The sequence below is a fragment of the Parasteatoda tepidariorum genome, chromosome 7 (assembly GCF_982258835.1).
Source record: "Parasteatoda tepidariorum strain Cologne lab strain chromosome 7, Ptep-v5.0, whole genome shotgun sequence".
Lineage (NCBI taxonomy): Eukaryota > Metazoa > Arthropoda > Arachnida > Araneae > Theridiidae > Parasteatoda > Parasteatoda tepidariorum.
In genome coordinates, this window is record NC_141761.1 from 81044326 (window position 1) to 81071561 (window position 27236).

General features: G+C 28.4%; 2 protein-coding genes across 5 annotated transcripts in view; one reads left to right on the forward strand and one right to left on the reverse strand.

The window, feature by feature from the left end:
- LOC107444843 (elongation factor-like GTPase 1) overlaps positions 1-27236 on the forward strand; it is a 204017-nt gene that overhangs the window by 40171 nt on the left and 136610 nt on the right. The window contains exon 23 of one of the 4 annotated variants that reach the window (XM_087168145.1): positions 20566-20701. The exons of 2 other annotated variants lie outside the window; for them this stretch is intronic. In XM_087168145.1, coding sequence (XP_087024271.1) covers positions 20566-20648 — 83 coding nt within the window. In that variant the 3' untranslated portion in view covers positions 20649-20701. Of the gene's footprint in view, positions 1-2340; positions 2616-20565; positions 20702-27236 lie in introns of those variants that run through there. One more of the 4 variants, XM_087168146.1, reaches the window with a different exon arrangement.
- Positions 1393-26732, reverse strand: dsx-c73A (doublesex cognate 73A). Its single transcript, XM_087168147.1, has 4 exons — positions 26459-26732; positions 6228-6446; positions 3986-4244; positions 1393-2039 (listed from the first exon to the last, which is right to left on the reverse strand). Exons 1-4 carry the CDS (start codon positions 26594-26596, stop codon positions 1948-1950), a joined length of 708 nt encoding a protein of 235 aa, XP_087024273.1. The 5' UTR covers positions 26597-26732; the 3' UTR covers positions 1393-1947.

The following is a 27236-nucleotide window of genomic DNA, read 5'->3' on the forward strand; positions in this document are numbered from 1 at the left end:
TTTCTTCAAATCCATTTTTACTCTGTTTTCATCTTACATTGTTTTATGGATCTCACTGAAAAAGTTTAAGAAGTTCTTGATTTTTTAAATGGCCATAGATAATGCTTTCCCTTAAATATTTCAATTTTAAAAGGATAATTTATCTATGGAATTTATTGCCATGACTAGAAGTCAATAGTTCTAAAAAATAAATTGAAGTATATTTAATTTTTTTCAGATTTTCTAAATAAACTTTTTTTTAAATTTAAAATCATATAAATTTATATGGTTACTTATTTAAAATTATATTACTTAGGTAAAAAGTAATTACTTTTAAAATTTGGACAAACTGTGATGGCTCAGTGGTTAAAGGCACTGAGTTGTTATTGTGAACGACTGGGGCTCGATTCTTAGTGGCAGCTCTAAGTCCACTCAGCTTCAGATTCATGGCTGCTAGTTACTCTAGGAAATATAAGTTGCTTGTATGTAATACTGAACACATTGACACTATTATACGGCTAATAATGAAATTTTAGAGATCTCTCTATGACTTTCTTTGGCCACAAAATGCTGTTATGAGAATGCTTCCCTTTTAAGATGTAAAAACGTAGCTGCATTAATTTTTAATTGCATCCAGTACTTTTAACACTGTGCTTGATTTTATTCAAATGAAGATTGCACACATGCAGTTTAGCTGGATAATGATAATTTCTCTTGCTTTAATTCAGAAAGAAATCTAAGTTAATTGAAACATTTTTTTGAAAAATTGCTTCAATTTATTTAACTTTTTCACTTTAAAAAGTAATATAAAGGTATTTGTAATGAATGTATAATCTGGATATTCAGAAATAAAAAAATAAGCAATATGTACCATAATTTATTTAGAAAAGACATGACATCAATGAAAAAGACAAGTGACAATCAATACAATAAAAAGTTATGCAATCTAATCTACTTATAAATAAAATGAATGCTCATTTTCATATTTTTTAATATCTCTTTTCCTCAGAGAACTTGAATCATTGCATAGTTAATAAATTAAATGATAGCATCTTAATGTGTTTGTGCTAGAATGCTTATGTATGTGACATGTATTTGTGCATGTTTGTTGATAAATAGAGTTATGTTAATCTTAATGGTACTATATACAGGATGATCATTCTTTAGTTTACACGCATATTCTTTTTACTTTATTTTCTAGCAATAACATTTCACTTTTTATGTGTACAGTATTGTAAATTTTGTTAAAATGTTTTTAAAGCAGTTAATGTTATGCTGATTATATTATGATTATTTTAATAGTATTATGTTCGATGGAACTTAAAAAATATTATTTTAGAAAATGAAAGAGGAGTAATTTTTTTTTTTGCTTCTAGTTTTATTCGTTGAAGTTATGCAATCCCCTAACCAATGTTTTTCTTTTTTCAATTTGAATAAACAGCATGTTATTCTAAATTTCAAAGGTTAGGGTATGCTTAGCTTTTACTTTATTTTTAATATTGCCATTTTTATAAAAATTTAAATCTTTTACTATTAATTATACAGAGCTAAGTAATGATAGATCAGATCACATATAATAGGAACTTTTTCTGATCAGGAGCAGAGTGAGCTCTAAGCTGAATTTTGGGTTGTTAATCATCAAAATGCTAGTTATACATTCTATATTTATTATTATTATTTTTCTTTTTTTAAAAAAAAGCAGCTAAAATTTAGACAGGTGTGCAGTAAATGAAGATAAACAGCCTTTTGAATCCACCGTGCAAATTTTGTTTCTATTTTGGTGATATTTTATTACTTGGAAAATTTCTTAAGAGTTTTCTTACTTTTACACAAAGTCTCTTTTAGTCTTCATTCTTAATGTGTTAATATTCTCACCAACATACACTTTTGCCTTATGCAACTTTTATAAATAAATATATATATAAGTTGAAGCTAATCAGATTTGGAAATATTTGCCTTGAAATAGTTCTATCTGAAAATAGTTCTCTTAAATCGTGTTTCCCTTGGTCCAGTTGCGTTATAAACTTCTGTAACTTTGTCCCATGGTATCGGTGGATAATCTGAAATTTAAAAACGAAGTATTACTGTTCGCAATTCTATGCATTATTATGTTTCTTACTAACTGTTTTTATTTTATTTCAATATTCTTCCTTTTACTTTTAAGTCATTGAGAAAATTTATCTCACTGAATTATTTTTGCTACTGAATAGTTTCTTTAACTCCACATATCCAACCATATTTTAAAATTGTCTTGTTAATTAAGATATTTTACTTTTAACATAACATTATGATCAAAACAGTTTTAATTTTTGATATTTACTTCTTTGACATGCTTAGTTTGGCAACTATATTTCTTTTCAGATAGTATTTTATACAACATGATCTGTAGACGAATGGCATTTGCAAAATTTATTCCAAATTCTTGACAAAAATAAGAATTTGGCTTTTTGTTGTTGTTGTTGTTGTTATACTTGAGCAATTACTAATGTATTCATAAGAAAGTTTCCACTTGTTTACATTACCCAAATCTCGGAAAAATTCTGCAACAAACCATGAAAATGACCAATTTTAGAATTCGGCACTATAATAACTAGTTCTGTAAGTAGTTCTGAAGTTTATTAAAATTAAGTAGTTCTGATATTTATTAAAATTATTATTCATTGTCAAGATTCCGTATAGCAGTGAAATTTTTCCACTATATTTTCATTATTTGATATTTTGTTCATTACAAAAACTAATTTTGAATTAATATTTATGAATAATTTTAATTTAACCGAAATTTTGTTAAATTTTTTCTTGAGAAGTCTGATAGTTTTATTTCTGAAAATAAGTTTAAATCCTGTAACTGTATAATGTAATGAACCCTGTTACAATTTTTTCTGGAGTCAAATAATGTTTTTTGAAGGATTGATTATCTTCAAGATTTCAACAAATAATAAACATAAAACTTCATAAAAATTAGAAAAACTTTATATTATCTTTAATTTTTTCTGTTAAACCTGAATTTTTTGTTCAAAAATTGATGAACTTTTATTACTTATGTAATAAATTTTTATAATTGTATTCGTTCAAATGGGAATGTGTTTTCATTCGGTAAATATAAGTTTCAACAATCCAAAAATAGCATTAGTGACCTATCCGTGTATTGTGTGTTACCTTGTGTTTTTCTATCTTGATTTTATGCCAGACATATTATTTTATAGATCAGACATACTATTTTTAAAATGTTTTGTTAACAATTTTGCCTTAAATATTGTACAGTATGACTACATATAGCTTTTATGACAGTTTCTCTTTATTTATTCCAAAATTGCTATTCTGTTGATTTTTTTTATGTGCCTACTTCAGAATAGATTCCTAATTCATAAATAATTTTTTTTAAAAATTTAAGTGTTAACTCCATGTAAAGAAAACGGTTCTTGGGGTTCTGATGTTTACTTTATCTTGGGCTATGGTTCAACATTCTTTGTTAAAGGCTGGATGTCTAAGTTGACTGTACTTTTTTTGATCATGTCTTAATGGTTCAGAATCCTCTTTTATATATTGTCCCTGATGGTTTTATATTTGGAATAATTTACCCATTTATAGAATGTGGCTTCCAATGTAATACTGTCCTCCAATGATCCTTTTGCCTAAGAATGCTGCCCTCTAATCTAAATATTGAGGTAGTGTAGTTTGTGCATGTGCCGCATTGTCGTAAAATCATCATCGAGGATGAATCACAGCCAATTGCTAAAATGAAATGATCTTAAAACGGCCAAAACAAACCGCACAAAAAATTTACTTGTAATTTTTTTTTTTTGAAGAAATTTGCTTCTAAATTTTAGTGTTTTTTAATTTAATTTTGTTTTTCATTTTCTACATTATGTTTGGTGCAGTACATTCGCCTCTGGCTCTTGTGCCCTTAAACTCTTAACAAATTCAAATTCACTGTATATTTTGTGTGCTAAAAAGTCAATTTCTGGATTGAAATTAATTTTTTTAATATATTTGAAAATTTACTCACTTCCTTTCTGAAGTCTGCTTTTACGACCCTGAATGCACAACATTCCATACACACTTATACCAGGAATTCGAGCATAGGGTGGTTGTGTATGTAGAACTGGACCCTCCATTATTCCGAAAGTAGGACATTTGCATACAACTAAATACTGAGCTTTTCCCGTTCTAATATTCTGTAGGGCTAGAAGCATCCAGTCGTGAGGTTCGTTACAAGGCCTCACTAAATTTACCTCTTCACATACTTTTACTAAAGTTTGTGTTTTCTGAAACAAAATTAAAAAAATAATAATTTTTTAGAATTCATTCATGTAAATATTTGGTTATTTGCACATTTTTAAATCAAAGCACATCTAATATAATAAAATATGAAGGCCATTCTTAAAATTTTTGAATCATATATTTCAATAGTTAAAATTGCATACAACTTTCAATGCTACTTTGGAGCATCTTTATCTAATCACGGCGAAGCACCTAGTACCATTTTTAGGGCTCTATCTTTTTTTGAGCCATTGTAGGAATGCGACATTTTGACTCTGATCAGACTATGTAGACTGCACCTGAGCTGATACCCCTCTCTTCAAATTTTTGCACCACAACCCACGAGAGGACATTCAACCATGACAGATTTAATGTGCATCACTTTATGATGATCTATGAAGGAGTTTTTATGTTCAAAACAACTTTTATTTCATTAAATTAAAAAATATTAAATTTAGGATTTAAATAATTTATTAATAGTGATCTAAGAAAGCTTTAATTTAAATTTTGTTATGTATATGTATAAAAGAGATTTTTTATATTACGATGTTCGCAATTTTTACTATGCACTGAGAGAACAATGTTTTAATAAAATTTGTTTAATATTGCCTTAAAGAAATATATAAATCACATTTTTGTTAAAAAACTTTTGCTCGTTATTTGAAATTTTCAAATGCAGGCCAATGAAAAGATTTTTTTTTCTGAAGTCATCCTTGAATTAACAAGTTTTTAAATGTAAAATATTCCAAATAAAAAATTTTTAAAGTTGCATTTATTTATAAGAGAAACAGTCATTCATCAGTAAAATTTTTTTAATTTACAAAATCAATTAATAATAAATTTTTGAATATGACTAAGAAAATTCCTAATTACTTTTTTATTTTATATTTTAGTACAAATATTGTTCCGATAATCAAATAAATTTTTTAGTAAATATTAAACTGTCTTTTATAATTAAACAATACTATAATATATTTTTACTTGTAATTAGAGTATCAGAAAAAAAAAATCTATAATAGGGACACTGGTATCCCATCTGCGTTAAAGGGTTAAGACCTTATTTTGCCTTTAAAATTTACAAAGTTCTGTTATTTGACAAAACATTACACACACTGTAAAACGTTTTAGTTTATCTCTACAGCAAAAATGGAGGCAACTGCTCTACATCAAAGTGGTGTAGTGATATATAACTCTTGGATCTAGGGGATTAACTATATCAAGAACCCTGGATAGTTCCTGGTGTAGTGAAGCCCCATTAATGTTCTTTTAAATTTTTTGGTGTAAGTAGCAGTCACCATTTTTGTTATTCAATAACAGTAATATTTCTAGTTACAGTTAGATATGATACATAAAGAGTCAGTAATTTTTACAATACAATATAAAGTAAGAAGCATTGATTTAAGATGCATGTGTTTAATATTTCCTTAAATGAAGATTGTTTTAGTCAAACATTCACTCAAAACAAAGAGAATATTAATAGAAATTTGAACAAAGCTTAACAAAAACCAAAGTGTATAGAAATAAAATATTTTAAAATTATTTAATACAATTGACAGTTTTATGTACACTTTCTTTTGAAAGCATAATTATCTTTATTATACAACTGAAAACTACAATCCTTTTAAAGCAGCTCTGTTTCTGCGGAATGTTCAGCATCTTGCAAAGCGAAAACAAATGTTTACCTTGGATTGTAAACAATCTAAAGTTGTCGTCTGATGGTTTCCAAAGGTACCCCAAACCATCAGAACCATTGGAGGAAATAATTAGGAACGACGTAAGCTTTACCAATTATTGGTGTTAAGATTTAACTGCACCATTTAAATTGTGTATGAACGCTTTATTCGGTTTTAACTCGAAATCGAATTTTTGGAGTTTTTCAACACCAAAATTGGATAGGTTTTATATCAAAGTTTTTATATCGTAACATTAAATAAAATGTTTTTATGTCAAAAATTGCTTTACCATTAGAAATGTCAGTAAATATTTACCTGTCCATCTCGATCAGCTAATAAATTGATTGTATGGCCGTCATTTGGATGCATTCGTGTAGAACATGGATTTTTCATACCATTAGGACATTTACATAGTGGCTGAATAAATTTTAATCTCATAAATACAGCATTACAAACTTGCTGTGCTGCACATTCAGGCATTGGATTCGTATACGGCCGTCTTTTGTTATAAGACCGACTAGCCACAGTTGCTATCTGGAAAGAAAGAGCTAATAAAACAGAAGATAATGTTTTTTATTACAAACAGGATAAATGTATAAAGACTAATGAATCGATTCACTTAAATTCTTACGATTGTTTTTGATATGCTATATTAGACATCTATTGGTTTTTCTGAAAGGTATTCTTGAATTTTTAATTGGTATTTTTGTTTTCATTTCTACTACGAAATTGATCTAAGAAATTTTTATTTTAAATTTTGTTATGTATATGTATAAAAGAGACTTTTTATGTTATGATGTTTGCAATTCTTATTATGCATTGAGAGAACAATATTTTAATGAAATTTGTTTATTATTGCCTGAAAAAAAATATAAATCATATTTTTGTTAAAAACTTTTTGCTCTTCATTAGAAATTTTAAAATGCTAGTAAAATGTTTTCCCCTTGAAATTATCCTTGAATTAGCAAGTTTTTAGAATTTGAAAGGGGGGGGGTTAGCCTTGATTTGCAAAGACGGCGAAATGACGATTAAAAATACCGCCGAAATAATAAAGTCTTGTTGTTTTACTATATATATTTATATATATATAGAGAGAGAGAGAGACTCAAAATACATGCATGTATTTTGAGTTTTAATTTATTTGAAATTCATTCATAAAAGTTATGTAAGAGTATTCATTTAAAAATAATAAATAGTAGAGGTTTAAGCGTCAAATATCCTCATTTACTTTCGATTTTAGACCATAAAAAAGAAAGAAAAGAAAACATTAAATTTTTTTTTTTAAAAATGCAACAAGAAGACAAATTAAAGAGAACATCATTATATTACATAAAAATTAACATGCTTGAAGAAAGTACGATCAAGTTGGGCGAAAATTTGAGCAAACCCAGATATTCAATTGTTATGTTTATCAGAAAATAGATACCATGCCAAATAACCCTGTACCTTAATTATGATATCCTGTACATGAAAAGAAATAAAAATTACATTTAATGTTCATTTTTTTTCCTATATAATTATATTTCAATACGAACCGCGATGGCTCAGTGGGTAAAGTTTGAAGCCCACCCAGCTTTAGATAAATGGATACCGTTTTATCTTGGAAGTAAAGACGGCCTGTGCACAGTGCTGACCAAATTGCCACAATTATGCCGTTGGTTACGAAATTGTTGAGCTTTATCCTCCATGACCCCTGACTCACAACGTGCTGTTGCTGGAATGCTTTACTTTTTATATTTCAATAAACAGTTAATTTCTTTTATTTAATAAACTTCGCAAATGGTAGACTTTGTAATACAAAGTGGTCTGTTTCCGTAACTTAAAATAGTGTCTGCGCAAGGATTTAAGGTTAGTCCTTCAAATAATTAAGAGTGCATCTCGGTTCATGAAAATCTAACCATTGGATCAAACGTTATTAAGGTGTTCCATTTTTTATTTTGGTTACTGTACATTTATTACACAAACTATACATTATCAGACTATAACGTGAGTCTGTTTTCTTGAATTCCTACTATTCCTGAACAACTATTGCTCATTCATATCCTAGAGGACAAGTCTCCGTAATTTCAAACAAACTAACTCAGATAATAGGCGAATGCATATATTTAACTTAATAGTTTACATTTATTTAAAATATATCTTTTTAAAATATATCCATATCAAATGAATGAACAAAAAATGTTTTGTTCTAACGTACAATATTAAATTTTTCTCATTAACATTTGGAAGTTCTAAAATTGTTTAATTTGCTTTCAGCTGTTGTAAAAAATTGTTTTTATAATAGACGTATAGTTTACGTTTTCATTAACATATTGGTTAAATAAATTTTTTAAGTGTTGGACAAAATATCTTAGATTTTATAATTTCCCAAAGGATTTTTGGCAATAAACAAACAACAGAAAGGAAAGACTAATTTTTCAACAAAAAAAGAAAGAAAAAAAAGAGTTAATAATGTTTTTTTTTTCCTTATTTAGAATTTCTTTTAAACATTTAGATAAACATTAGATAAGGAAATTGACATTTCCCGACTTCTTCTTTATTTTCACTCTGAGAATAGTTAAAAACGCGTTATAGTAAATCGGATATCAAATATTTACTTTTTAAGAATTTTGATTCCCACCTCTAAAAAAAAGTTCCGATCTAGCAACGAGCACCTAGCTCCAAACGCAGCTATATATTAAAATATAATGGTTATTAAACGAACAAAAACGTAATTAAGTCATTTTTATACCATGCTATTCTCAATGCTCGCAATCTTGAAATTACTGATTTATAATAAATTTTAAGGTTTGAAATCTGTAACTTCAAAAACTAAACTGTCTAAATAAATTTTTTTTTTCAAATTGATTTCTTAATGTTTTCATTTCAAATGAATTTCAGATTGAAACCAAAATTGTTTTTGCGAGTATTCAAATGAAATAAGTGTTTATGAATTAATCAGAAAATTTAGATTTTCAAATTCGGTTTAAGTTGGTGTAAAATTATGCTGTACAGAGCTTCAATTCGTCCAGAAAGCGTACTAATCAAAAACTTCACAATATAAAGTTTTACACATAACTTAATAAAAGCAAAAAATAGACTTTTCAAGTGTAATAAGTTTTTAGAAATAAATAAGCAAATTTAACTTTTAAGAATCAAATATTTCTAGAAAACATATTTTAGTTCAATTATGATAAAATCATACTGTTTAATAACTTCATACATCCAATAATAAAACATGTATCTGAAAATTTCACTGCGTTAAATTCCACAAACTCTTCGATAAATAAAAAATTGGCATATTTCCAACTGAAAAAAGTTTTTACAAATAAATCATGAATCAAGATCTTTAAAAACAAAATTTCTTATAATGCCTTTTTTTATTTAAGTCCGTGTAAAATTATACTGCTTGAAACACCATAAAATGTTGAACTCGAAAACATCCCTATATAAAATTATATCGATAAGCAAAAAAAAAAAAAAAAAAAAAAAATTTACTCAAAATTTTTACAAACCAATTAGAAAACTGCACTTCTTAAAATCAAAAATCACTAGAAAACATATTTTAGTTCAATTACAACAAAATTTTGTTGTTTATGAGCTTTATAGATCCAGAGAAGTTGCAAAAACTTTACAATGTAAAATTTCAGATACTCTTCGATTCGCAAAAAATTTATTTTATTAATTGTTTGCTTACAATTAATAAAGTCAATATTGCTTCAATTGTAACAATTTTTTATAAATCAATAAGCTCTTTAAATTTTCTAGACAACATAATTCAGCAAATGCCGGCATAAAAATTATGCTCTGTAACAGCGGTTCCCAATCATTTTAAGTCGTGGAACCCTAAATAATCGACCTTCTTTTGGCGGAACCCTGAGACTTAATGAATAAATTTCATTAGCAATTGTGGGACATATTAATCAACGAAATGCAATAATTTATCTCTAAAATTGTGTACTGATCTAAGTTTTATTAATTATTTTCAAAATATTTAGTGAAGGAATGAAGAAGGAAATTTTTTTCTTCATATCGTTTTTTAATATTAGTCTAAAAATTGGGTTTTATGTCAGGTAGTTGAATTCCTGGTTATAAAGCGACGTCTAGTCTAGATCTTAATTTGATTTTAGTGCATGCATAGAGTGAAAATGAATGAGCTGAAATATGTTTTCATTTAAAATAAAAGCTGAGAATGGTTATTAGAAAAATATGTAGGTACTTCTTCATTGGTAAATAAGGTAATTTTTATTCGATGCGAAATACTAATGCAATTTTTCATATTCTTTTAGTAATTAATTCATTGCATTGTTGTTAGAGAAAAGAACATTGTTTCGACTTTTTTTTAATTAAACTATTTTATAGCTTTGAATTAAATTATTTCATGAAAAACAAAGATATTAAATTTAATTACGGATAATTAGTTGGATTGAAATTTAATACCAAGTTTTAAAATTAATAATTGACTAAAAAAAAAAAAAAAGTCCTAACTTTCGGAACCTCTGTCACCCTTCCACGGAACCCTAAGGTTTCGCGGAATACCATTTAGGAACAGCTAGCTGCTCTGTGAGAACTTCATTCAGAAAAGATGCTACTGGAGAACTTCACCAAATAAAATTTCACACACTTCTCGATGAGAAAAAAAAATGACGTTATAAAAAAAGCCTAATCGATTCAGAGTATTACATTTAATTTTGTCGCATTGCCAATCACCTGTGTGATGGAGGTTAAGAGCGTAAAGAAAAAAGATGAAAGATCAAGGTCAATGATTTTCTATTTAACGGTATTCAGACAAATGTCAATGATGGCACAGAGGAAAAAAAAAAATATCAAGCTTTATATATTAGTAGGTCAGCAGACATTTTTGTTCACGAACGTTGTTTATGATAATACTAAATCAGAAATGACACTTCACTAATGCTGAAGACGCTAAATGCTCAAACGAAACGCCTAAGTTTTAAAGAGGTCAAATCTTTCCATTAAAAATTACACAGATGAAATAAAACTATTATTAAATTTTGCCACTTTTCTTTAGCAAAGAAAGGTTTCTTCAATGCAGTTGTTCTGTTTTCTTCTCATGTGTCGTGAAAGTCACTCATGTATGACACTTAAACAATATCGCGGATCAGATATACAAAAAACATTACAAGATATGTCGTTATACGCTAGCGTGGTTTTCTTTTTAATTGAATTTGTGATTTCACGTTCAGTTTTAAAACTACACAATAAGACAGTCAAAGGCCTGGAAGAGTGAGGTGTCAGTTGTGATCCCCTCCCATTCCACGTGTTAATGCGACTTGGATGAACACAAATTTCGTTTCGTGTGAAACCACAATAACGTACAAATTGTCTGCAACCTTAATATGGTGGTAAATTGAAAAATATAGTAAATTAAAACTTATTAAATGTTATGGTTCAACTTGAAGAGAAACGTGGCTTAATTCATCACACATAATTAAGTTTGTAACAAATTTGGTACAGTCAAATTAGCTTGAAGTATGCATTCAAAATAACAAGCAATATAATAACTAGAAAAATAACAGGGGAATAAGGAAGTGGGAGAAACTTAAGTATAGAAATTTAAACAAATGAGATACTGTTATCTATATAATTTTTCACGATGAATTGAATGAAACCACACTCGAAACAATAAGATGAATAGTTTAGAACAGGGCTGTCCAACTGCAAAGAGCCCACGGGCCAGAATTCCACCCACTGATCACCTGGCGAGCCGCAGTTTCAAAAAAGTTGAACAATAACCTCTTATACAATAACAATTAATAGTTGAATTATTAATTATAAAACAATGGAATAGAAGGATTATAAAACAATTTGCTTACATTTTAATGGGAAAACAGAGGCTGATCAGCCTGAATAAGAAGTTGGCGGGCCGCCAGTTGGACAGCCCTGGTTTAGAAGTTAGGATTTTATGTAGTATTTGCTTGACTTGTACATATTTACGCATTTGATATTGCTATCTAGACATGTAAAATATTGTTTCTAATTATAATATTAAACCAATGAATGATTTTGTTTTCTCTCTTAAGAATAATGATGTATATGAGCTTCAAGATCTTATTAGTAGCTTTTCTTTTATTAATTTACACGGCAAAATCCTTTGTTTCGATCTTGTAAAGCCAAAATCAGTAAAATTTTATCAAATAAAAAGAAAAATTGAGATAATTTATATTTCATTATTAACTTTCAAAATCCTATTTTCAATAAGATTAAATTTCGTAATATAATTATGCAATATTCTGTAAAAAAATTCTATGTTGAGTAAAAAAATAATAAAAATTTTAAGCTTAGTATATTAAAATAATAATATTAACATTTAATATTTTTTTCTTTGCATAAGAGGTTAAAAATTAAAATTGACAATATACAATTTCCTTACTTAATTATTAGTCCAGAATTTCATAAAATTACTATAAAATTTTGAGAAATCACATGTCGATCTAATCCTCACCTAACTAAACCTGGTACCATTTTCTCTAATTACTTAAATAAAACTATAACAATATTAATAACGAAGGTTTTTCTTGGATTATCACTTATAATCAACCGATTTTACAATTTATTGAATGAAATCAAATCAAATCAATTCTATTGTAACTTTTGATTTCCAGCATCTTTTCAATAGCATTCCTCTTTCTAAACTCAAAGACGTTCTTTTGAGTTATTACTATGATTTTAAAAATATCCTCAATTGCGATTTTGATTATTGGGAAATTCTAATTAATTTTTCTTTTTTTAATAATTATCTTTACAATGGAAAACATTTTTTTATTCAAATTGATGGGATAACATAAGGATCTAATTTTTCATCTCTCTGAGCTAACTTATTTTTACACTCTTATAAAAAAAAATTATACTCTTAGTATTAAATTTGTTTTTATATTTATTGATGATTTAATTTTCAAGATTATACAATTTTATTAAATAATATTTACCCCTCGGAATTAATCTTGCTTCGTAATCATGATGATAATATTATTTTATTTTTTTGGGTATTAAAAAAGAAGAATATATCTGCTTTGTTAATATATACGATAAAAGAAGTTTTTAAAAAAATATATAAATGAACTAAGTATTCTAATGTTTCTAAAAACATCTATTTAAATACCATTTTTAATCAAATGAATAGATTTGAAAGAATATGTAGTAATGTTTATTTATCCAAAAAGCAAATAGACATACTCTTTCAAAATTTGTTTAAAAACAATGGATACCCATTTAATGTAATTAAGTTCTATAAAAATCATTGAGTTAATTATATGTTATTATTAATAAATTTACTACAAAACTTCTTTGTTAATTTATATTTTTCCATGTGCAAATCCAATTCGGGCTAATCCGTGGCTAAAATTCTATGCAAAACGGACGAATCATGTTTCTTTAAAAAAAAAAAAGTTTTAATTTTTTAAAATCATTAAAATTGTATAATTAAATATCAATCTTATTAATTATTAAGTTTAATGTTATTAATATTATATGTCCAGTATAATATTATTACCTTGAGCACATCCATTTTCGGGGCAATACAAGGTAACAAGCGCTCTTCTGTACTGCAGTAAGAACGCGCCATAAAAGAATCCTCTATTTACGCTTCTAACTCGATTTGCGCTTCTGTTTTCATATTTTGTAATTTGGCAATCTAATTACAAAAATATTTTAAATCATACTTGATAGATTCCGAAGTTCATTTGAATTCGCTACTCGCTTTATAGATTTCGTTTGTATTTTGTTCTGTATTGTTTTTTTTGTGCTTGATATGTTTTATTTCGTATATATTTTTTACTTAATGGGTTCTATTTTCGTTTCAATTTTTTAGTGCTCCCCACACTATTGTATTGATATATTTTGCTTCGGTTATATTAATTGTACAATATTAGAAAGTGCTCTTTTTTTGCAGAAAAAATCGTGTGAGCTGACGAATAGATATCTTTTCATCATTTTGTTTTCCCGCTTTTTAGTTTATATATTTTTTTAATAATTTTCTTTTTGTTTTTAAAAAAAATTATTTTAATAATTTTTCTTCTTCTCTTTTCATTAATCTTTAATATTTCCCATGTTTTCTCGATATAGCTTAATATATATATATATATATATATATATATATATATATATATATATATATATATATATATATATATATATATATATATATATATATATATATATATATATATATATATATATATATATATACTAGCTGACCCGGCAATTATTAATTATTTCTAGAGTATGAATATATATCTTATTTATTGTAAGTGTGTGCTTATGTGGTATATGAGTGGAAGAGGCATGGAGCGCTATGAACGATAACGGAATGTGAAAATAACAACACACCAAATAATAGTTTTTTTTTAATTTATCGTAACTTTTTTTTATAACTTATATATCCAACGAATTCTGAAAATATTAGTCAACAATATTAATCTCTTAGTGCAATGGAGTGTACAATATTTTTTGTCATTCTATCCTTAGCTAACACAAATAAACTGGATGATTTGCCCACTCGAGAGCATGCCACGTATAATTGTCCGTGTGAAAAACATGGTGTGCTCAAATCTAAGACACAAACAGACATTGTTTGGCCTTGTCATTGCAAATGCCAATCTAATGGGGAACTGAATGTGTTTAAATTGAATTGGCACATCTGTGGGTATAATAGGGATTCGTGGCAGTAATATATTTTCCCCTCGGAATTTGTCATTTAAAATAATGACTTCGATAACGTTGTTCATTAATTTTAAAACGACTAATCGCGTGCCGTTGCATAGCCGTGGTGGGTTCAAATTACGATGCAAAATAACCGGAGATCAAACTTTGAGTACTAAATTATGCGGTGGTATGCCTGATAAATCCAATGAGTTTAAAAACTCTGTTGGAAAATTTGCAGCTTCAATGGGATCGCAAACGGCATCAACGGATTTATATGTCACCAAGTTACTTAGCAATAACTGTTGTATCTTCAGATTCAATTCGTTGACGTCCACATTTTTTGCAGCTAAAATCACCCTTTCTGCCAGCCACTCGTGATTAATGTATTGTGTGTGTACATCGGGAAATATTAGGTTAATGAGAGCATCTTGAGAATCAATGATAGTGCAGAAATCGTCCCGTAATTTTATGCATCCTGTCTCATCCTTTGTGACTTTTCCATCACCGATATCTAACAATTGTTTTGAGAATGTTTCAGCAGATGGATCTTGAAGCATTTGGACGCACATATTTACTTTTAGTTGAACTTTTTCAACATTACGCCACAGTGGAGATGATTTCAAGCAAGCATTGATCTCATCAGCGTACGTTGAACGCGGAATGACGGGAAGTGTTTGTCTGAAATCACCTGAAAGGAGTAACAGAGTGTCACCAAATAATTTGTCATTGTTTTTTATGTCTTTCAATGTCCTGTTCAACGCCTCAAGCGAATGTTTGTGTGCCATAGTGCATTCATCCCAGATGATAATTTTACAGTGTTTCTACACTGTGGCCATAGAAGATTGCTTTTTTATGTAGCACACTGCATCTGGGTTGTTTTGAATATTTAGTGGCAGCTTAAATACTGAATGAGCTGTTCTGCCTCCATCCAATTAAGTTGCCGCAATGCCAGATGATGCAACGGCCAACGTGAGGCCATTATTTGATCGTATTTCAGCGAGAATTAACGAAATAATATATGTTTTGCCAGTTTCACCTGGTGCATCCAAAAAAATCCACCTTGTCCTGCCGAAACTGCGTAAATGTTCCTTTGTTCCTCATTCATTAGTGGAACATTGCGAGTAACAATCGATGCCATTTCTATCGTATTGTATTGAAGTTCTTGATTCATGTCAGTGTTTAATAAATCAGATGCACTTCGATTTGGCGAAGGCATACCGAAATGACTGAGTGGCAAGTTGGCAATAATATTGCAAAGATCCTCAATAGCAATCAGTGCTTAATTGCACATAGCATCGCTGGATGCTATCGTTAGATTGTTGCAACGTGTGCGATGTTGATACCGTATATCGTCAGTCATCGAATCTTTGTGATTATCCCATAACGTTTCTATACGGGCCGTGAATCATGTAGTTAATACTATAGCAAATAGTAGACGAATTTGCTTTGCAGTACAGTTCAGTGCTGCTTTCAGCAAGCATACATTCCCACTGGTTGTCGTCTTCCAGCAAGCCGAGTGCAAGGCTTGATTCTTTATTCGTTGGATGCTGATGTCCATCGACTTCACGTATATCTTGAAATGACAATGAGCCGCTGACATTAACCAACAACAGTCGAAAATAAAAGCACTCAGTCTGCCTTGGATTGACTGTAAATACTCTCCCCAAGGCGTTCGATTTGAATAAACCGGGACATGCATCAACTGGTGTGCCTTGCCTGCGGGGTGACCATATTTTTGTTTGAGCCCATGTGAAATAGTGTGGTACTTCTGAGTAGAGTAATGTCCGTGCAAAGGCACCAAAAGCATCCGCACGATTACACAATTCAAAAAATTCGGTGAGTGTAGTTTTTGGTGGATTTATATCTCGGTCAATCGCTGTCTCGTTCGTGAAATATACGCTCTGACCGTTTTCAAGATGGACGGCTAAATGAATTGGGAAACCAAAGATACGCCATACAGCTTCATTGGAGCTGATGTACCAGCCAATTTGGTACAGCGTTATTTCATCGTTGTTATTAACTGGAAGAGCAGTCACATTGGTATTTGCAACTCGAAATACTGCCATATCACTGACTTTATTCACATACTTGCAAATATATTTGATGCTCTTCTTTTAAGGGCAAGCATAAGTATTAAAATTTAATATGACTTGTTGCAACGTGCTTGAATATTGTTTTTGATTTATTATGTTTCTATGTCTAGTTTGGATTCGAATACGATTAAATAAACATATATTTAAAATATACGTTAAATCTGTCCAAAAAAATGAAAAAAAAATTGTTATAAACCTATTCTCAGACCTACTGAATATACATTATAAAATTTCATCAAAATCGGTCAAGCCGTTTCGGAGGAGTATAAACACTAAAACTGTGACAAGAGATTTTTATATATAAGATATATATAAACTGTGGCTCTTTTATTTTCATTGGCGAAAGTGCTTCTGTGCATGAGACTGGTAAAAAATTCTTCCGCTGTTTTATTGTTACTCTAAGTTGTTTGTCTAAGTGATGCCATTTGATTACAGAAAACTTGTGAGGCACCTGGTACTAATTTACCCCATTTCACAATACTTAGTTTTGACTCAGTGCGACACTGTTTACAATCGAAAATTCAAATCATTTATTAATTTGTCAAGTATCAAGCTACTATTTTTAAAATTTTCAATGCTTGTCACTTAACTATAAGGTTAAGTTTACAAGGTCGTCGACCGCTATCAATTGATAACGAATTGTATTATCTACAAAAAAGAAAAAAAAACAAAAGAAAAAAGAAGGAAACGTTCAACATTTTAAATAATTCAATCCATCTTAATTTTTTTTCTCCTTTGACATTTGTTTAAATTTAAAAGCCCTTTAAAAAAACATGAATAAGTTCAGTTGACGTGTGTGGGCTGATGATATCAATTGAACTGAAGTTTTTCCTTTGCATTCTGCCAAGCGAGAATATTGTGTATCCCTAGATAAAGTTAAAATACAAAAAAATGTAGTTTTTATGGGAAAATTTCTTGGTATTTGAAATCTTTTATTGTATTCTCAATATCATGTCTGGTCCTTTCTTTCTCATCCTGTGAAACGAGACGTCCTTTTGCTTTAATTTGCTTTTTATTTTAATTGCTTACTTGTTAGACTGAGGGGAAAAAATTAACACTTCTTGTCCTGTTGCCCTTATCTTCTGATTTTAAGATTTTTTTTTAAGTATAAAAATAAAATTGTTATTGTTATTTTAAATTTTGTTTATAAATTTTATTCATCGTCTATTTTCTATTAATTTATTTACTTATTGAATTGATTTTTTGTTGGAATTTTAAAGAAAGAGTAAATTGTTTGGACATTTTAAAAATTCATTTAAATTAATCGCGTCTAGAAGTTAAGTGTTTTTAAAATTGAGATGTACTTTTGTGTGTATATGTGTATATACACTAGCGTGCAAAAGTCTTTGGTCAAACTCAATATTATAGATGGTTGATTGGAAATGTAATAAATAATTTATAATTTTATTCCTTAACATTCTTTATATGCTTATCAACCAGAAAGCAAAAGTTAGAGCTTTGAAAGTCACTTTAAATCAAATGCAATTTTCATATCAGTCGGGTATTTGTTTTTTGTGAAGCTATTTTCTTACATCTAAGAATTGGATGAAAATACAATTGTAAGGTATAATTTTAACAAATGAGCATAGGTTTTGCATATTTATTTACAGAAATCGTGATTTTAACTTTAATTTATTGACATTTATTTTTTCTTATAAATTGAATGGTTTTATGCTACTAAGATAGTTTTATTTTTCGAAACTTTTATGTACTCGTAAATTGTTAAGTATCTATTGTTATCAGGTTTGCCCATTTCCCTTTTTTCATAAATAAACTAAAAACTAAAATGCAAATAAACGTAATCAAACTAGATAAAAAGGATGTATATATATATATATATATATATATATATATATATATATATATATATATATATATATATATATATATATATATATATATATATATATATATATATATATGTTACAGGCCAAGTATGAAACGCCGGCATTGTATAGAATGCCTAGGCATTCTGTAGAATGACAGATGCTATTTAGGCAAAGTATGAAATAAACGTCCTGATGAGGTTATTATGTAAATGATGTGCATGTTACTGTGAATGGCCGAAATCGGTGGTTGTTGACTTTCACCGATGAATGTTGACAATCACAGAGTCGCTTTGGTAAATGTCCGAATTATTTATTACATTCGATTCGATATTAATTTATTCGTGGATATAATTACATTTATTCGATATTTTAATACTTACTGACGATAGATTAGAAGAAACATCAGTGTTTGGAGTATCGGACAAATATATAATGGCACTTGACCTTAAAAAAAACATCAGTCTAGGATATACCGGGCAAATGTATACCTGGCAGTGGCACTTAACTAGACCTGGTATGACTATACATTTGCCCGGTATACCCTAGACTGATGCTTTTTTAAGGTCAAGTGCCACTGCCCGGTATACCCTACACTGGTGTTTTTTTAAGGTTCAGTGCCACTGCCTTGTATACATTTGCCCGGTATAACCCTACACTAATGTTTCTTCTAATCTATCGTTAGTAGGTATTAAAATATCGAATAAATGTAATTATATCCACAAATAAATTGATATCAAATCGGATGTAATAAATATTGCGGGCATTCACCAAAGCGACTATGTGATTGTCAACATTCACCGGTGAAAGTCAACAACCACCGATTTCGGTTATTCACAGTAACATGCACTTCATTTACATAATAACCTCATCAGGACGTTTATTTCATACTTTTCCGATTACATATATATATAAAATATTAACCATTACTAAGGAAAAGTTATAAAGCTTTTATGAAAGTTACTAAGGAAAAGTTATTATTATAATTTAAAAAGATTTGCTTACTAAGAATTGATGTTAATTATTTTCATTCAAGAAAGATTGTTTATTATTACAATTTAAAAAAAAATCGTTATTTATTCGTTTATTATCATCATTTTTTAAAAAAAATAAAGTTCTACGGACTTCTACTACAACGCAGGGGAAAAAGTACAAAAAAAGATTTTTTTTTTCACTTCAGATGAGAAATTTGCATTTAAGAATGACTTACACATTTAAATATTTGCTCTTTCTACCTGGTTAAATCTAAAAGAATCTTAATATAAGATCCCAAAATAAAATTATCAATTTTACTTTTTTTGTAGAGGAAATCTTGTTTTTAAGACGTTGATACCACGATTTATCATGGTACCTGTGGCACGTATTGAAAGAGAATAAGAAAATGTAGACAAATTCTTTAACAAAAAATTTAAATTATTTAAATTAAAAATCCACAGATATGCAACAGATATACTAACAGATAGCATTTAGAGTGATTTATTAAAAATTTCGTCTGAAAATTATTCAGAATTCAACGTATTTTACATTAACAAAGTATCATTTGTAACAAAGTAAAGTAAGTATCATTTGAAACAAATTACCCATGTTATTTAATGATCATCTTTGAGCTTCAGTGCAATTGAACTTTTTTTTATTTGATTTTGAGTTTTCTAAAGTTTGAACTTCAATATGTTACGACTTTTCTAAATGATCTTTCAACGGCAATTTTTTTTTTCATTCACCGTACTTTTTTTCTAATGATATAAATTTAATTATTTATAAAACGCATTTTTTAAAATGTCTTTTTCTTTATTAATTATTATCTTATGAAATGAATGAAAAGCTACGTGTAAAAACTATAAAACAGATTTAGATATGTTTTATCTTATATTCTGTTAGTATTATCTAGTTATACTTTATTATTTTGTGTTAGCTCTATTGTTGCATGAATTTCAAGATATCGATTCGAAAGAACGAACTTGATAGTTGGTTTTTACGAGATATACTTCGCCTAAAGGTGTTTATCTTTGCAAAAACTTGATATATATTTTTATGATTCATTTCACATTCAATAATAATATATGATTATTCGATGCTTCTCCTTTTTTTTAGATTTTAATAATCTTGAGAAGCGTGTGAAATATTACGAAAATGAGGCGGATGTAAATCCTATCTCGATTTATGGTTTCGTCTGATTGATTTACTCGCGAAATTCAGCAAATTTTATTTTACCTATTTCTTGCTATTTTATTGACCTGTATATTTTTGCATTTATTACTCAAGGTTCGTAACAACTAGAGAGATGCCTTATTTCATTTATAATGAAAAAAATTTTTTTTTTAAAGATTCTTTTTTATTTATTATTTTTGATTTGATTAAAACAAGTTTTGAATGTATTAAATTTGTTGAGTGAAGCAAAACAACGGAAATAAAGTACAAATAATGGAACAATTATTTTTTGTGCCATTTTTTTGTGTTTTATTCTTACGTAGAACAAAAGTATACCCTATCATCTTTTGATTGTTCAAACTGTTCATTGGGTACTCGCACGTCAAGAAGAAGACCTCCCATGCCCACACATGTGACCTCTGACGTCAGTACCAGCTAATTTTTATCAGAAAAATGGCGTATTAAAGTTGAGCTATGTTTTTCTACAGAAGTTAGAATGTTAATTAACGATAAATTAATTATCGCACATTCAATTAATTGAAATGTAATTCTTTCTCGTTTACTTTTTTTTGTTTAACTTAGATTTATTATTTGTTTATGTATTTTATTGTAACCGTGATATATTTTTGTTTTGTGTACCTTGCAACTTCGATGCATAATTAGTTTGTTTATGTTCCACATGGCTTCGTGTCTGTCTTTGTGTTGAGTCTCTTTGTAAATATATAGTGAAAGAAATGGAATCTTTGAGAGAGAATCTTCGTGAAAGAATTTAGAATGTGTCACTTAAGACAATTGATACATGATGGGCTTTGCTGACTTGAAATAGAAGGGAAAGAACGGTTCCTAACATAAACAAATGCCACGTTTCAACAATCAATCAGAATCGAGATACCTACACTACGTCACTTGCAGGTATCCCATTGAGGTCTTGAAGTAGAGCACTACCTGTTTCCAAATGCAACCGTTGTTTGCCCTCACTGATTTCCAACAAAAAATTTATTGTTAAAATTATTTATGCTTTATTATCTAGATTTAACAATATAACTGGCCTTTGAAATTTTATAACTACTAGTGGGCTGCGTCCCCTGTTCGCTAACGCTCGCCAACCCCCGAAAATTGCTGTGCAATCTTTTATGGTTTGCTTCGCAAACCAAGCTCTCTTCGCTCGCTACTAACTTAGGTACATTGCAAACGCACGAAATTCTAAGAATTCAAAACAATCATTCAAATCCATATAAAAGCTTTTTTTTTAAAAAAAAAAATTACTTCTTTTTAGTAAATAATAAGTCATTAAAATAAATTTGAATTCAAATAAATGACATGTAATTCGTTTAACCCATTAGAAATGTGCTATAGTATAATTCGTGATAATAATTCGTAATATATAAATTCGTGAAAAAAAGCGCTTTCGACAAAATACTAAAATAGAGATCTATCGACAAAGACTACTCACTTCTGCCTAGCTTAATAGTATGAGATTGCTGCAGCTGATGCTCTCTAGTTATTTCAGTTTCCGTTTTTAAAAGCGGTATATGTTGAGCCACCTCAGGTAGATTTGGCAATTGACATTTTTAGAAACAATCATTGGTCGATTTCTAGCGTTGCCATTCGGGGAGTTGTAATCAGGCTTTTTTTTGTCGCCGTGTAAGAGAAATAGTAACATAAACAAAACAAAGCAAACGTTGCCACCGGCGGAAAAGAAATACAGCCAAAGGTTGGGAGCCACGTAAGAGAATTATATATATAAGATTTTCGCAGTAATTTTATTAAATAAACAAAAACACCAAAAAAACAAAATTAGAATGAAGAGATTATTAAACTCAAGGCGTCGAAATATCTAAATTTTTAAACTCTTGAATTTTGAAAATTTAAAATTTATTTAACGGTTAAATGTATAAATAATTCATATGCAGTAAAAATCAATGAAAAAATTTTTTATTTGGAGAGGAAGTAAATAAATAAAAAAATAAATAAAATATATTAAAAAAATAAGTAAACAAAACTTCAATATTTTTAAATTTAAATTTTTTATAGGGTTATGTTAGACAAAATTCGATCCTTAAATTATCAATTCTTATTTTTACTTTTTTCCCCTCATTTATCCCTAGGAGATATGTTTATTAAATAGATTTGATATTTGAATTATAAATTGCATTTCAATTCCAAAAATAAATATTGTTTGGCGTAAAGAATTTAAAAAGAGAAAAAAAAATATTTTTGGTGGGTTAAATATTTATTTTTTAGAAGTATGTCACTATTTTGTTAAATTCAATTTGGTTGGATTAAAACTGAGGTATATACTAAAATAATGAAAAAAAGCGTTAATTTTTTACAATTGTGACCTTAAAATAAATAAGAACAATGGTGCAAAATTATTTAAATCAAAATTATGAAAATACAAAAAAATTCAAACTTTTGAGTTAATGATTATTATTACTTTGGAATCATAGTTTCCCTTTTTTTCGAATATTTTTTTTGAACTTGCATCTCTCAAATATTAAGACTCTAGATAGTAACACAAATTAATTAGAATAAATATCTATGCATTTCTGCATGCATTCTATGTTCTGCATTTTTTAGCTTACATTAAAAATTAAATTATTTTTCAAAGCTAAATAAATCATTTTATTTAATAAAAACAAAAACAAATTATTTTTCCTAGGTTGATTTAGGTCGCTGTTTTCTTAAAAAAATATCAGTGAATTTCAATCAAGATTAAATTGATTTAATTTAAAAATTGATTAAATTAATCTACTGTTAGAGGTTTTGAACGTATAGATGAGACTTTAATTTTTCCTTGCATGTTAAATGTCCTATGATATTTTGTTATAGAAAGATTTGAGGATCCAATTTTTTACATGATGCAATCCGAATATAATTCATACATTCTAAATTCCATTTAAAAATTGCCTGTTTAACTTATTATTATTAACTGGGGCTGCTTAAAAGGACCTAACAGCACCCCAATCCTCCACTAGCTGACAAGAAATTCTTGGCTCATGCGAGAAAACATTCATCGAAATGTTGTCGAAGTCACTATTTGCTTTAAAAGTGCTTTTAAGCACCAGCAGATGCTAGGTGTCTGCTGGTGCTCACCTCTTTATAGGGCCACTTTTTTCTAGAAATGCATTGTTAAAATATTTTCAGGATTAAGATTGATTTATAAAAAGAAATTCAATTAGCTTATTATCTAAAATTAATTTAATTTCTAGGACGATTTTTGTTCATTTATTTATTTATTTATTACTATTTTTTTTGTGGCAAAGTGATTGTGGTTTTTTCAAAAAAATGTGTTCTATAAAGAAGCGACTATAAATTAAAATTTTTTTCTTATGAGTAACCGAATTTATAAACTCTTGTGTTTGTAAATACAAACTCGATGAGAAATGATCAAATGAACGTAACGCATAACGATAGCTTCCCATTACCATCCTCTCTTCGTGACCCTGCGTTTTCTTTACTGTTAGCCACATTTAAAAAAAAAAAAATCCCTCTTCACAAGTATTTTTTATTTTATTTTCTGAAATTATCAACAAATGGCCGCACTGAAAGTGAAAAAATAGTTTCTTATCGACGTTTAAAATCTAATGAATTTGGTGGGATATAATTCCCACGGCTTTATAAAGGATTAAAGAAGAAATACAGGCTAGTTGACAAGGGATTGGAATGATAATTTTTTTTTTTTGGCAATAGTTTTAGATGATTTAAAATTCAGAATCTTTCTCCCGATTTCTACTTTACTGCTTTATGAAATTAAAATTAAAGTAATTCTCCGTTTTTAAAAAAATATATTTTATGCAAAGTTTAATTTTACTTGAATATTTTTTAAGGTTTCTTAAATATTTTTCCCCCTTCTAATTGTAAATTATCCTTTTAATCAATTTACAGCATGCTATGAGTTTCAAATAAGCATATAGGGTAGAGCGGGTTGAAAAAAGTAAATTTTTTAGTTTCGGAACGCTTTAGTGTGCAAAAGTTGCTTATAATTTTCACTATTCAACTACTCGCTCATTTTGTTAAAGAAGAACGATCCAGAACTCACCATGTGAAGTTGGCTGTTCGTCGAGTTCCAGCTGCACCCTAATCAATCAACCATTCATTTTCTCTGTGTTGCACATAGTTATATTATCTTTATAGCTATTTACAAAATTTTTTAATAGAGTAGGATTCTTTGGCTTGCTGTAGTGTTAAAATTTTTTTCTGTATTTGCTACATATTTAAAGTTTGATTTTTTGGAGGAAAGAGAATGGTTTAGACTTTAGTGTTTCTCGAATAATTCCATATCTCTAGCCTCATCTACACAGACTTTATTCGAATCATCAAATCGCTAAATTTCGCAGCATTGGGGGCGGATGTACCACGCAAGAATTTCATTTAATGATTTCAAAATAATCTGAAGCTTGAAAGTTTATCAACATAGTTCAAAATTTGGTCTTTGTTCATTCGAATTTTGGTCTGGTCTTTACTCTTTGGTCCTTGGGGTCCAATCCAGAAGAGCAAACTGTATGATCGAAAAAGACTACAAAAAAATTTCGTACTGCCGATGATAAACTTTCAACCTTTGAATTAGTTTGAAATAATAAATTGGAATTCTCGTGTGATATACCTTCCATCACAGTTGCAAGTTTCATGAATATGATGTTAAATCACTCATAATTTCTGACTTTTTTTTATTTATTTTTTCTAAAAAAAATTACGTGACGTAATAGATTAAATTATCAATTAGAATTTCATTGATTCAGGATATTCGAACCATCAAACATGAATAAAAAAACTAAATCGTATTTATTTCAAAAGTTTTTGCCATCTTGAAAAAGTTCTATTAAGTGCATTTTTTCAAGTTTTTATGAATTTTAAATATGATGTGTGTGAATGAAAGATATAAACTGATTTTAAAAATTTATTCTTAATACAATACGCAACTTTTGTGCACTAAAACGTTCCAAATTAAAAATTTTTAGTCTTTGCTGACACACTTAAATGTAAGGTTTGTTTTAAATATCAAAATATTTGTATCTCAAATTTAAAACAGATTTTTTACTCAGATTTATTTATTTAGTTTTTAAAAATGTATTAAAAGTTTTTTACGAATTCTTCCCTCCAAACTAAAAAAAGAAAAATAATAATAAATAAATATTAAAAAATTGCATCAGTATTTTTTAATTTTATTCGCAATTTTAATGAATTCCCATTTCGATTCCATTTTAATCTTTTATATTTAAAAAAAATATTAATTATTTAAAAACACAAGAAAAATCAGAGTGTAAAATGGTAAGATGTTAAAAACCTATTAGAGGCTGTTCAATTACTAAGTAAGCACATAAAGTTGTAGGGGCTTATGATTTATTTATTTTTGATGACAAGAGTTCATTTTAGACTCTACACCCTTATTTTGAGCATTTTTTTTAACTGCTAAATAATTATGAGAGAAAAATTTGGAAAAAAAATGCATTATGAATAATTTCAAATTTGGAATAAAATTTCAATTTGATGATGGAAAAAAGTTGGGAAAAAATTTCTCAAGGTAACATAAATTCAATTTATGCAAAGTTAAATCTTTTAGGTATTTGAATTTAATTCTAAAATTCTTAAAATTAGATTGCTATAGCTGAAGTCAAAGTGGAGACGGAAAAAAAAAGACTTTTTACTTTTTTGCGTAAACATTATAGAACTAGAGGGGAAGATGTCACGCATTATTTAAATGGGCCCTGAGCAGATTTCATCTTTGGAATATGAAATATGAAATTACATAAAGGAGTGTACGAAGGAAATTTTATTGTATGTTGAATCTTAAAAATAATTTTTGTTAATGATATTTCAAAATGATTAATCTTACCTCCTCGTAGTAATCATCTTCATTTACAGTATTCAGTTTATAATCTGTTTGGGTTTCACTATCACTTAAATTCATCTCTTCTCCTCTTACCGTGTATACCAACCAAAGAAATCCATATAGAAAAAACACAATCCACATTATAAACAGATAAATACAGTTCTTTATATTTTGAATTATGTACTTTTATCACTTAATAATTTAACGATCAGTTAATACTTCAACATAATCCGGGGGGAGGAAGCACTATTTTATATGAATGCACATTACGATGTAAATATTGCATCGATAATTTCTACCGCTTGCAGAAATATTCAAATTTTTATGAGCACTCTTTCCACATTTTGCCTACGATCATCAAATCATAACAAAACTGTGCCAACCGCTCCTCGTCTGTTACTAGTTCTCTTAGATAGTGATGCCTTTTTAGTTGATGATCCAGATGATAGATGAAACACCATCCAATCGCCAACTGGCATCTCGGTAGTCAACCAACGAGGCGCATCCTCACTTTGTTATACAGAGCTGACGTGATCTTTAAGGGTGTGCTACTAATGCATCCGAGCACATCATAAATTCCTTCCATCAAAAATCTCTTGTCTCTATCGACCGATAGCTTCAAGCTATTAAATTTCCTTATTTTCTCTTTTGTTACAATTTGATTTCCTTCTTTTTGCAATTTTTTTTCTCCTTCCCATTTTGACTATTTTGTTTTCTGTTTACTCTTTTTTTCTTGGGCAAAATTTTCTGACCCGAGAAAATTAAGGTGAAGAGGAGGGAA